The sequence below is a fragment of the Eubalaena glacialis genome, chromosome 1 (assembly GCF_028564815.1).
Source record: "Eubalaena glacialis isolate mEubGla1 chromosome 1, mEubGla1.1.hap2.+ XY, whole genome shotgun sequence".
Classification (NCBI taxonomy): Eukaryota; Metazoa; Chordata; class Mammalia; order Artiodactyla; family Balaenidae; genus Eubalaena; species Eubalaena glacialis.
Window position 1 is genome coordinate 124,645,174 of NC_083716.1, and position 12,198 is coordinate 124,657,371.

At 41.9% G+C, this 12,198-nt stretch overlaps 1 protein-coding gene across 5 annotated transcripts in view; it reads right to left on the bottom strand.

The window, feature by feature from the left end:
* Positions 1–12,198, bottom strand: part of NCKAP5 (NCK associated protein 5) — a 1,042,158-nt gene that overhangs the window by 44,875 nt on the left and 985,085 nt on the right. For all 5 annotated transcript variants that reach the window (XM_061199363.1, XM_061199362.1, XM_061199380.1 and 2 more), the window contains 2 exons: positions 3,623–3,937; positions 985–1,127 (listed from right to left, as the gene is read on the bottom strand). In XM_061199363.1, the coding sequence (XP_061055346.1) occupies positions 985–1,127; positions 3,623–3,937 (458 nt within the window). The remainder of the gene's footprint in view (positions 1–984; positions 1,128–3,622; positions 3,938–12,198) is intronic.

The window sequence follows — 12,198 nt, forward strand, 5'->3', positions numbered from 1 at the left end:
CCTACTTGTTCAGGGTACCATTTCCATACCGAGATGCTAAAGACTGAAAGAAGGCTCCACCATTCTGGCTGTGGGGCATCTCAGATGTGGGCTAATCTGGGTATTTCGTCATCAAGGTTGGGTAGCAACCCTAGTAGAAATAGTGATAGGGCCTCCTCATGCTGGGATTGGGAGAGCCAAGGCAGCAGAAGCAGGAAGGGTCAAGGAAGGGCCGGGAAGCTCGGGTAATTGATCCTAATGTCCTTCCTCCCACTCTTCTCACTGCAGGCACCACCAAAGACCCCGAAGTGGACCAGCCCAAGGGCAAGTTGAGAAATCGTGAACAGACTGAATATGGCCCAAGTAATTAGCTGGAAGAGGTAAGCGGGAGGGCGCTGAGGGACTACCACATAGCTCCCAGGGAGGACCCAAGAGTCCCGGAGCCCCGAGCTCCTCCCCAGGTCCAATCACACGTCAGCAGGCCTGTGTGTTTGCCATCTCAGGGCGGATGAAGAACCCCCAGCAAAAATGATGGGGACTGAAGAGACACACGTCTCACTGACCCCGGCAAGTCATTTGACCACTCCAGGCTTTAGTTTCTTCACGCCAAAAGGGAATATAATTATACCTGCTTTACTGGTTTCATAGGAGCAAGGTAAAGGTTAAAGTAACTGATAAGATAATGAAAAAATATCATTGAATCATTCTAAGTGGTGCTCTTAGGGCTTGGGAGAGGGAATGACCGTTCCACAATGTCTACTCAGGGCACAGCATCCTTACCTCAAGAGTTGGGGTGCAGATGGGTGGAATCATTTGAATTACAAGAACCCACAGTGTTACTTAATAATTCAGGAAAAAAGGAGAGCCTTGGGCCTTGGTCTTTATGCACTAATCCCACAACAAATTTGACTTAACATTAAAATCTATCACAGAAGTGGTTATGGAGGTCATTTTTCACACTCAGGACAATTAGGTGGAGGGTGCCCTCCAGTAGACTTTCCTTACCTGGGTCTCCGCAGCAGTGCTGTCACCCCCCCAGGCTAGAAGTGGCCTGCTCGCTGCTGCCATTGTGTTTTCAGCATATTCGAATGATGAACAAGTCTGAGGCCTTGGCTTGGCTTCACTCTGCATTTGGGAATTGATTTTTCCTAAATGAGGAAATGTATATGAAATCACAATCAGCTTTCTTCAACTCTTTACAAGTTTAGGGATGAGGGTAGGGGAGACAGTCAGAAATAATCCAAAGGGTCCAAACATGGTAACAGCTTGGTTTCCCAACATTCTGTCCCCTGCAAGTCTGTGCTAACAGAAATGTCTGCATAATTACGTGTATCTTTGGAGGATGTCCACCTTGGAGACCCAAAGGCAAACTGTGCTTGGACCACTTTTCCACAAAATGTTGACAGATTTTTCATATTAGAAAGGGTTCAGTGGGCAAACTGCTTGGGAAACGCTGATCATTCCTCAAATAGTGTTATACATCAAATAACAAACAAGTTTCTGTTTTGGAGGACTTCTCGGAGCCTTCATTATGCTAATGGGGATTTTCATAATTTCCAAAGGGAGGATGTGAATTCACAGCCTTTCCCAAACATGTTTGAGCAGGGAACCCTGATTTTCCTAGGAAAATTATGAAGGTCATTTTGAATAAGGTGGTTTGCGAAAGTGCTCAGAGGCCCTTAAAGATCTTGCCGGGCAGTCTCAAGCTCATATGTGCATATACCTCAGCCAAGCTTTTGTTACATTGCAGGCTCTGATTTGGTAGGTCTGGAGCGGGGTCTGAGAGCTGGCATATATGACAAGCTCCCAGCGGCTGCTCTTGGCCCATGGATTACATTGTAAGTAGCCAGGGTGCAATTAGCAGAGAATGATTAAAATGTCTCCATTACCCATAATAGCAGATTAACCTGCAGAGTGTAGTCTTTCCTCATGTCAGAAAGGAGAATTGCTGTCATTATCCTCCAGCCTCAGTGATTATCAACAGGACAGGCTGTGAGAGCCTTTCAACAGCATTTTGCTTGTGAGCAGAAGTGAAGTAATTGTATTTTCATCAGCACTGGGAGGTCTGTACAGTTCCTTCCATCTTTGATACGGGGATAAGAAAATAACCAATTCAAATGCATATATTAACCAGGAATTGACTGCTCGAAACCACTTTCCTTTTGTTCCAGCTAGATCTCCATTCCTTAATGTTTAAAATGAGTAACCAATGGCCACAGAAAAGAGAAAAGCCTTGGAAAGCCAGCCCTGCCTCTGACCCGCAGTGACAACATCTTAAGGTAGACAGGAAGCTTCGGGATGGACGGCACAAAAATGTCCTGCAGTGTGTTGACCTCACTCTCTACCGTATACTACTTTTTTTTTTTACAACTCTTCATGACAATCTAATTAAGACACAAAACTAAGAAAACCGGTGCACTGAATATTAGCAGCAAGATCAGAACAATCTCCTTCCTATCCCCTTCTTATGAAGCAATTCAAGGCTTGCAGTTTCTATTCAATTTGTTATAATGACAGTGTTTAATCATGGAGTCTGCTCGGCAGCCTGACGCTGAATTGAGGTCACACATGTGAGTAGTCAGGCATGGAGCACATAATCTATAACTACAATTTCGCCCCTGAATCTCTGGAGGCTGTGTCATTAATTAACAATACATTTATTTCAAAAATAATACATGTCCCAGCCTTTTAAAATGTAGCCTTGGCTTGAAATAAGCAGAAGTTTGTGATGAAGCATTCATGGCAGTTAGTGTTACTGTATGGAGGAAGAACTCAGCCATGGGAATAACCCAATCACATTGACTCACAGATGTTTAATGAAAAGTCTTCTTTTCTAATTTCTCAGAAGCCCATGGTATAATCTCTACTTGTGGTTGCTTTCTCATCATCAAATCATAAATGAAAGTCTTTGGAATTCTAGTTCATATGCTTACGCATGTCATAAATGCAACATGAGGCACACAAGTTAAAAATTATTTAGTGTCATCCTGAGCTGCAATAAATATTTCTAATCTTGAGGGAACAGTGAAAAAACTTTGACCCTTAGCCTGGCCCTATCTTGAATCATGAAAGCTTGCTTCCACTGACTGCAGCAAAGGATGGTACTTCTCAGTGGGAAGGCTCCCTCCATTCCGTTGTAGTTAACAGACAATCTACTGCTAATATATCAAACTATGTTTTTTATAGCTCAACATATAAACACATTTGAACAGGATAGGAATATGTCAGAAGACATATGTTTCTGTGAGAGGGCAAACAACATTTCAGCTAAATTTATGTCTTGGGCCTAGATTGGTCTATACTCAGAGTTAAGTTTTAAAAGACAAAATCTGAAGTCTATGTTGTATGGTTTTTTCTTTATCAATTTATATATCCATCTACCTGTGCTAACGTGCTTGTTTCCTTTATGTGTGTGTACACTCCTTAAATAATACTGAGAGTAGATGATGTTTAATACTTGTTTTCTTTTTATGTTTTGGTTGAGGACATAAAGGGATTTCATGCATCTACATTTCCACTGGGCAGAGGTCACTGACTGACCTCCTGCTGGAAATCTTTTCTGCTGCCTGTTCTCCATTTTTGTCAGCAAGTGCATGATTTTAGTGAGAAAACGATCTCATTTGGAAGGTAACAGGCATTTTACCTGAGGAGGCTGGTTTGGGGAGGCGACTCTGAAGAGGTCGCATCCCTCTGGCAGTCATGATGGGGTCGGATGTGGAATGAACAATGGCGTTGTCTGCAGATCCCCGGCTGTCTGCAGAGGAAGGCACTTCTCGTTCAAGGGTCTGTGCTCTTATGGAAGCAGGTGCACAAAGGGCTGGCTGGAGAGACAGGAGGGGCTCAGTGTCCTCGGGGGAGTCTGCTTGGCGTATGTACCGTCCCGTTGAGCGATTTCCTGAGTCTGGGAGCGGGAAGGTTCCAATCCCACTGTCCAGTGTCCTCATCTGGCAGTTCGTTTCTAGACAGAGTAACATAGAGAATTAGAGACTGCTCACATAAAAGGAGAAAAGGATCATGGGCATTTGGATCTGGCCTGGAGGAAAGGGGATATCTAGAAGGAAGAAATACTCATAAGGGTGTAGTAAATTTCCAGGGAGTGGCATGAAACAGACATTTAATTGAACATGGAAATATTCCCTTAACATAATATGAAGTAAGAAGGCTAGCCATTACTGGCAGCAAGAATCACATGTACACACAAAGTACATGGTTCTCTAGAGTTATAAGAGAAAAAGAACAGTCATTGGAGACCAAAAATTATTTTTGATCACCCTTATTTCAATTGGGAATCATATGACTTCAATCAATCAGGTAACATTTATTAACTGAAATAAGATGAGTAACGAGCACACATAACAAGTTGAAGTGATGTCCTAACAAAGGCGATTGTGCATCTCCTACATGAATTATCATCCACCAGCAGTTAACTAAGTCTCTGGCCTCTCCATTTGACTGTGAGGACAAGTAATTCTCATACTATGAGGGTCATCCCCAAAGGTACATCACTTATCATGTGGGCTTCCTATGACTCAACTGCCATCTGAGGTCTTACAGAGAAGATCATAGGGCCACTTTCTGTCTTTCCATCTACCTTTATGCAACGACAAAGCTCATCAGTACTCTTTGGATTTGTCATTCCCAGGGCTCCCATTATTCCCTAAAACAAATCAAGTTGATTTCACCATATGTGTGACATATTCTGCCAATTACATCTCATCTTCAAAACATTTTATATCCAAGAAAAATACAATAACTGAAAAAATTATTACATAATTAATTCCTGAAATGTGGTGTAGTTTATCTAAGCCAATGAGACAGCTTCCAAGATCCGCTTGCCACCCAAAAGTCTCCTGTTTACACGATAATCTTAGAGTGAAACAGCCTTAGTAAAGTTTGTATTAGCATCTTATCAGTCTAGGACTGGGGAAGAGGCACAACTTAACACCGTGTTAGGCATGGTGGGGAATATAATAGACTACGTTGTGATATTTGTATCAAGAGGCTCAATAGCTAACATTTCAGTGGTGCTTGGGAGTCTGGTCTCTGCTAACAACTAATTGTGTGAGCCCTCCACATAAGATCCTTAACCCCTCAAGGTCTCAGGTTCCTTACAGAGTTTCTGTGAGAATAAAGATACGTTCACTGTGGAATCTCTTGAATTTAGAATGACCCCTAGCACACCACAGGATAGCTGAATGAAGGAAATAATGAATGATGACATATAAACAACACTAGGTATATTTATTAGATTTCAGTAGCTATCTGACAGGTAAATAGTTTATCCTTAAGTGCCTTTCTCACACAATCTCATTTGATGCTCACCAATTAGTATCTGAACTTCAGAATTTGACCATTCCCCTACCTTTCTCCTCAAAACGTCTCTGCTCTGAGTACTAGAATTCTGGGAAATTCCTAATACTAAGGTGAAAACAAAGGGGTGGGGGTGGGTACAGAGTTGGCTTTTATAGGTTCTAGTAGGTTTGGTCCTTGGCTTTAGAAGCACTAGAAAGATGAAGTCCCTATCAAAAGAGAGGATTCAGTCTCCAAAGGGATACTTAGTAGGAAGATACAGATACCCTTTCTCCAGTATGGTGCCATTTAGCTATCTCATACGCCATCTGATCTCAAAGACTGATCATGGACTCCAGGAGCCCTGAATCCCGTGGCTATCATCTGAGATCTTTCCCAGAACCACAAAGGCTAAGTTTTAGTTCCATTCATTTCAGGGCCTCCACCTGGTCAGCTTTCCTCTCAACCAGCTTTCGAGATTATTCATTATCTTCTCTATTCATTTTCTCCTCAATTAAGCAGACTCAATTGCTACAAAATAGCCTTTTGGAGAAATAATCAGCTGTTTGCATGGGAAGGCCATGCCAGAAAAGAAAGATCTTCTTATTCAGAATTTGGTGTCCTTTCTTCATGTTAGCCTAGACATACGACACTCCTCATGTTTAACAATGTCCATATGTTGTACTTGGGGCAATTCTAAATGTCTGAACTATTTCAGTCTCACACAGGAGTTAGTGGATCGGAATCGACCCAGTCTTCAGGGATGGGGATCAAAGATTCATGGGATGTAACAGCTGTGTCAGTCCCTACGTGCCCCAGGCTGCCTGCCATAATAATTTCCTCCCAGCATCTCCAGGATGCCTACCTCTGAATAAAAGAATGCTCAGCATGGCAACATCAGGGGCTCTTTTCCTTTTGTGAAAACGGATCATCCAGTTTGGCTGCTGCTAGGAGTTCACTGCTTTCTTTGTATCATCCCTTCATCTTCTCAACCTTAAAGGGTAAGAACTATCATTGCCATTTACAAATGAGAAATCATGGCTCAAAAAGGTAACTTGTCCAAGGCTGTATGCTGTAAATAAAGAGCTTGGATTTGAATCCAGACTTACATAAATACAGAGACCAAGCTCTTAGCCACCAAGCTATACTGATTCTGCCAGACAGTTCAGGTAAATCCAGAAGTGGGGTTTGCTCAGTTAGCAGCCACTGAGGCAGCCTTGTGAGCTGAGAGCACACAGAAGGGCCCCCTGCCTCTGGCCAGTGCGCCCAGCTTCTGCTATGGAACTGGTGCTGGCCCTGAATTCCAGCTGGTTCCCATGTTTCCCATCCTGAGGATGGAGTTAACAGTTGGCATTCCCGGCATCTGCACGGTTCCCGAGAACCACAATTGTCTGGTACCTCTTCCCCCACCCTCTTGGATCGCATCCATGCCAGGGTTTTCCTGGCATTTATCTCATCTCTCTGGCCCTGGTGACAGGCATTGTCTGCAAGGGCAGTATTTTTTTGGCTTTGTCTAATAACTCTCTCCCCTATAGGTATTTTATGAATTAATCCAGTCCCTTCAAATGGAGACTCAAAAAGCAAAGTAGGATTCTTGGCAACCTTTTCAGTGATTTTTCTGGGGAAAGGCCCCAGACACTAAAGGCCATGTATGTTGGCCTGGCCTGTAACGCCAGGCAGGAAATAGGGCAGGGAGAAATCTGGGGTAGGAAGAAAGATAAAGGAAGTCTAACTCTGGTGCCCATCTGAGGACACCAGCATTTTTTGGTATCTGTCCCTTTATACTATTTTCTTTTCCCTTCTTTCCCTCCACAATATTGCCATAATCAGAAGCTATAGAACAGGACTTCTGGTATTCCTGAGTTCTTTGATCCTCTAAGAATTGTGTGCACTGACATTAAACGCAGAAATCACCTGTTATTCAAGCCACCTTTTTATTTCTAAAAATTACAGATGCCAAATGCAGTGAATTTGAAGGACTCATTTGTAATACCTATGAAATGAGGTATGGACAGTCAGGAACTCAGACACCATATGCCAAGTTTCCCCCTCAAGCAAATTTCTCCAGAATGCAAAAACCTTTGGAAATAGAGTTTATACTGAAAATGCTGACACCTTCTTTATGTAGTTTCTTTAAGGCACTGTAAGTTTCTCACAGCTCATAAAAATATTGTAATCTGAAAAAGTGTTAGATATTGTACTTTTGAAGTCAGTTTTTTTTTCTCAGGGGATTATAAGAACTCACAAAATAACTGAATGGCCGTGATAAAAATAAAGTTCAAAGGGACAAGCCAGCCTTGCATCCAGAATGAGTTGGCTCAGTTCTGACCTCACAACACGTTTAAGTTCACGCTGCGGCTGTGAGAACAGCTGTCAACAGGGCCTTGCTAATGAGCTCAAGGGCTGGATCACTAGATGGACGAGCGGGTTTCATTCTCTCAAGGTCACTAATGACTCCTCCTACCCTGATGACTGCTCGTCATCCCATTTGCCTTCTGTCTCTTAAGGTAAGTTCTCTCACTTATCACCACCAACAAGCCCCAGATGTTTCACGGGATGACTTACAGCAGGGCTTCCCAGTCCTTTTAAAGTTCTGGCACACATAGGAAATACACACATACAGGTCACTGAGGAACACACCAGCTGCCCCGGGACCCCTGGCTACCTGAGAGCTGAGGGCTCAACATCTCAGCACACCTGGGGTCCGTTCAGGGCACGTCAGCATGGTAGGGAATCTCTTCCTTACAGAATGGACCCGGGACCTTCTTTTCCTGTCACCTTGGATGCATCATCTTGCATACCTCCAGCAGGAAAGGAGATGGACAGCTTTGTAGTCTGTTAGCAGCTGACAGGAGAATTTTTAGGTCCTTCTTTTTTGGTAAGAAGGTTCAGAGTGTTTGTGTTAGGAATACTGTCTGGCCTCAAAGCTTCAGTAAAGAGGGATTTAATAAGTGCCTGAGAGGGGGGATGAGTCAGCGGGGGGTGAGTTGCCAAGAAGGGGGACGTTCTGCGTGGGATGGTGGCAGAGAAGACATTTTGGAGAAACAATTCAACCAGGGGTTTTTCAACTGTTAACTTAGGATGTGCAATACAGAATCCCCACTCAGCTCATCAGCGAGCATCAGCCCTCTGATCCTGGACCGGGTGCCCCAGCAGGTGGCTTTAGTTGCCTCATATGAAAATTAGATTATATAACCTCCATCACAGGGGCGCTCTAAGGACTAGAAACATAGCACATAATAAACATAGCACGAGGCCTGGAACAGGTACATAGCTATTATTCAGAAAATGGCAGCAATTCTCAAAATAAGTGTTATTAGACTGCTAGCAGCCTGGGGGCAGATTGGGCTTTATCCATCTCCTCAGAATTCCCATGTAAGCCTGTTCCTGACTCTACATCGCCTTTATTCTACAGAACGGCAATTATATGCTAATAGAGCTGATGATAACTATAGGCCGAGAGAGTGCCTGATTTATTCGCCATCACCCACGCTCAGCACAGAGCCTGACACATAGTTAGCGCGGAGTGTAATGAAAAAATAGGTGGATGAAATAAGCTCTCATCTTCAGGAAATTCTTCCTGAAATTAAATTGAATATGAACTTTTCCTTCTGAAATCCCAATCTGCTGTTTTTTGTTCTCACTTCAGCAACCAGAGAAAACAGCTGACTTCCTTTTTCTGTGCAGCTATATTTCTCATACAGCCAGACTTCAGTAATTCAGATAGCCAGGGGGATAAGATCATTCAGAATTATTGAATATTTTAAAGACAGATTTCTTAATATTTCCAAGCCCTTAAGAGCAAGGGTCAGTGACCAAGACGAAGGATAGTGCGGGGAATGTGGCTTTAGTATCCGCCTTGGCCCCCGCCCCTACCTCGAAGCATCACTGGGCTGGAAGGTCCCAGGTCTGGCCTCATTCCTCTTGCCCTCATCCTCAGGGAGTGTAGGTGCCAAGCTGAGTGCCGGCATCACATTTAACATCAGCACGCATAGTAGCACAAGAACCAAGTTACCACAGAGGCAAGTTCCTGGGAGCCATTTGTAGTGAACAGATGAGATTACTCAGCAACTTCTTATATGTCTTTACACAAAACAGTGAGGTTTTTCTCTTTTAAAACAATTTGTTCTCTTAATTGGCTTCTTCTTGCATCTTCCAAATTTGTTTTACACTATTCCTTTACATTGTAACACTATATTTAAAAATAGCTGCAAAGGGAAAAGCTTATTTCCAGCACTGTTTCAGTTAATATAAATTTCCAAGTTAGTGCAATCTGTATTAGCACTGATTTTGAGTGTTTGGGAAAGGCCACTAACTCATTTTTTCCTCAGTCTTCTACAGATTAAAGTACCTCAACTGTTTTTTCACAGATCCTATCTCACAAATCTTTAATTGCTTGAATGTAGAAACCAAAACTCTTGGTATTATTAATGTATCTGTCCATAGAGATTAGTATATAGGACAGGCTTAAGCAGACCCGACTTGAGTTCCAAGTTAGTCTAAATATTCAGAAGAATGAAGCGAAAAGACAATAGGCTTCAGAGTGGGAAAGACTAGGCTTGACGATCTGCTTTGGCTACCTGCTAGCTGTGTCACAACAAGGGAATTTTTAAACGATCCTGACATCATATAATTATAGCTCATTGGTAATAATGCTCGTTACAAAGTAGGTACTCTGTAAGTTTCCAGAAGGGGTTGTCAAGGAGAGGTGAGGGCCCCTGCAGGTACGTAATACACACACTGTCTGGAATCGAAGACACACCCAACTTTCACCTTTGTGGTCAGTGCTCTACTGCAGCACCTGGGCACATTTCACTAAACAACTGCCCCGGTTATTTCCTAAGCAAGGGCCATGTGGCAACCATTTCCTTGGGGGTTACTTGATCACATCGTTAATGAACGATTATAAACATGGAGCAAAGTACTTGGAGTTGGTTGCAAGCTGCCTCATGTATAGAAAAGATGGAGTCCATTTTCCCAAGAAATCCATTTTGGAATAGGCACCGGAAAGGCTTTTTAAAAAGCTTAAGCAAATGATGTTTACCAATTATCCTTTGTTCACAGACTTGCTACATTCTCAGGGAATATTCCCAAATCAGTAAGCTCTGATTTTCAGTCTATCCTAAAAGGCTACACTTGCTTCTGTGCAATGATCTACCCTCTCTTATATATTCAAACAAACTACTTCAGTAATCACTGTTTTTTTTCCCCTCTTCCACACTCGTAAATCCTAGGAAAATGGAAAACTTTAAAACCCAAGCGCAGTTTTACTTTGAGAACTTTAATCATACCTACAAAGTTTCAGCCAAACAAAATTTCAAATTGTGTTGAATGAGGACTCAACACAATTCACCAGCCAGAAAGAGCAACTCATGGGTGTTTAATAGTCATACCGTATTACTAACTGGAATACTTTCCTATAATGCAATTGGTCATGTAAATAAGTCTTTGTATGAGTTCTCTCCAGGTTCCTAAACATCTTAAGCTATGTGTGGCATTGGCAATAGAAACTTAACTACAGATGGGAGAACAGATCTCTTTATTTGCACATCCTTCTCTTCAGCTGTATGGCTGAAATAAGCTAAGAAAAACTAAGTCTGTTGCCAAAGCCACATCAATTAAATGTAGGTTATTCATTCTAAGTTTACCCTGTGGTTTTGTTAAAGTAGTCCAAAATGACTATATTGGCTATTTATTCACAAACATCGGGTAACTTTTGACTGTGGCATTAAGATGACCTTCTGGAAGAGTAAATTCAATTTGATGGCTTCAGAATGCACGTAAATACTCAGCTTCTAAGTTCAAACTGGATTTAAGCTTTCTGAGATTTGAAAAGTATATAGGAGAATGTAAATTTATTTTCTAACCCTTGTGTTCTCTTTGACATAAAAGAAGACTGGAACTTTGGGGGTCTGGTACACTGGTACATAGGGAATAAATATGAGAAAAAATGAAGGGAGTTAATATGACAAAAATTTTTAAAAAGAGAAAAGCAGATCATAAAACTCCTTTGTCAAGGTGAAGGACAAGTTATTTAAACCAATAAAAAAGACATGTCACCTCAGACTGGGTTGGTATCCTGTGAACCCAATATTCTGTCTGACAGTGGTAGCATCACATAAAATATTGCAGTGGGATGTGACTTAAGGATATAGACTGGAAAAGGTCAGAAATGTGTTCCAAATACCCATGCAGACCACGAATTAATAGAAATCCTCCTTAAATTTATATAATTATTCATCTGGTATAAACCCTGAGAAAAAAATTCCTTAGGTTCGCTATAATACGTGCTTCGTCTTGTGACTGACACTAAGACAACCTCTTCAAAGGTTTGAGGGATGGCTCTTGGTCTAGTATTCTGAGATTTGTTATGCAACTTTCCAAACCCTTCCTGATTTTACAAATTTTAATAATTATCTCTAGACTCTTATTCTTCTAGACTGAAAAATCTTGAGATCTTCACATAACTCCTTCGTGTCTTGCTATGCTACTATGCCTGTCTTGTAAAACAGTGGTGAGATTTGTACATGATATTTACTGTGATATATAAGAGTAGGCTAACGTGATCACTACAGTTTAAAAACCAGTATTTGCTTGACTTGGTCAGCTGGTCTAGGAACAGACTTGGATCCCAGATTGCTACAACTTGTTTTGGGAGTCACCACTTCCAGGTCAAAGTCCTTGTTTATGAGAATACAACATAGATTCCTCCCAATTCCTCACAGAGTGATGATTACCACTTAAACACTTTCCTATCCATATGTCAAGTCTTGTCCTCCTCAGATATTTTTCTAATTGAAAAAAAAAAGCCCTTAATTTTATTAGCAAAACTTTCTAGAGTACCATAAAAATGTAGAACCACTATGGTTCCAGCCCTGATCTGTGTCAGTCATTTTGCTAATTGAAGAAATGCCAATTTATCTCTCCCTT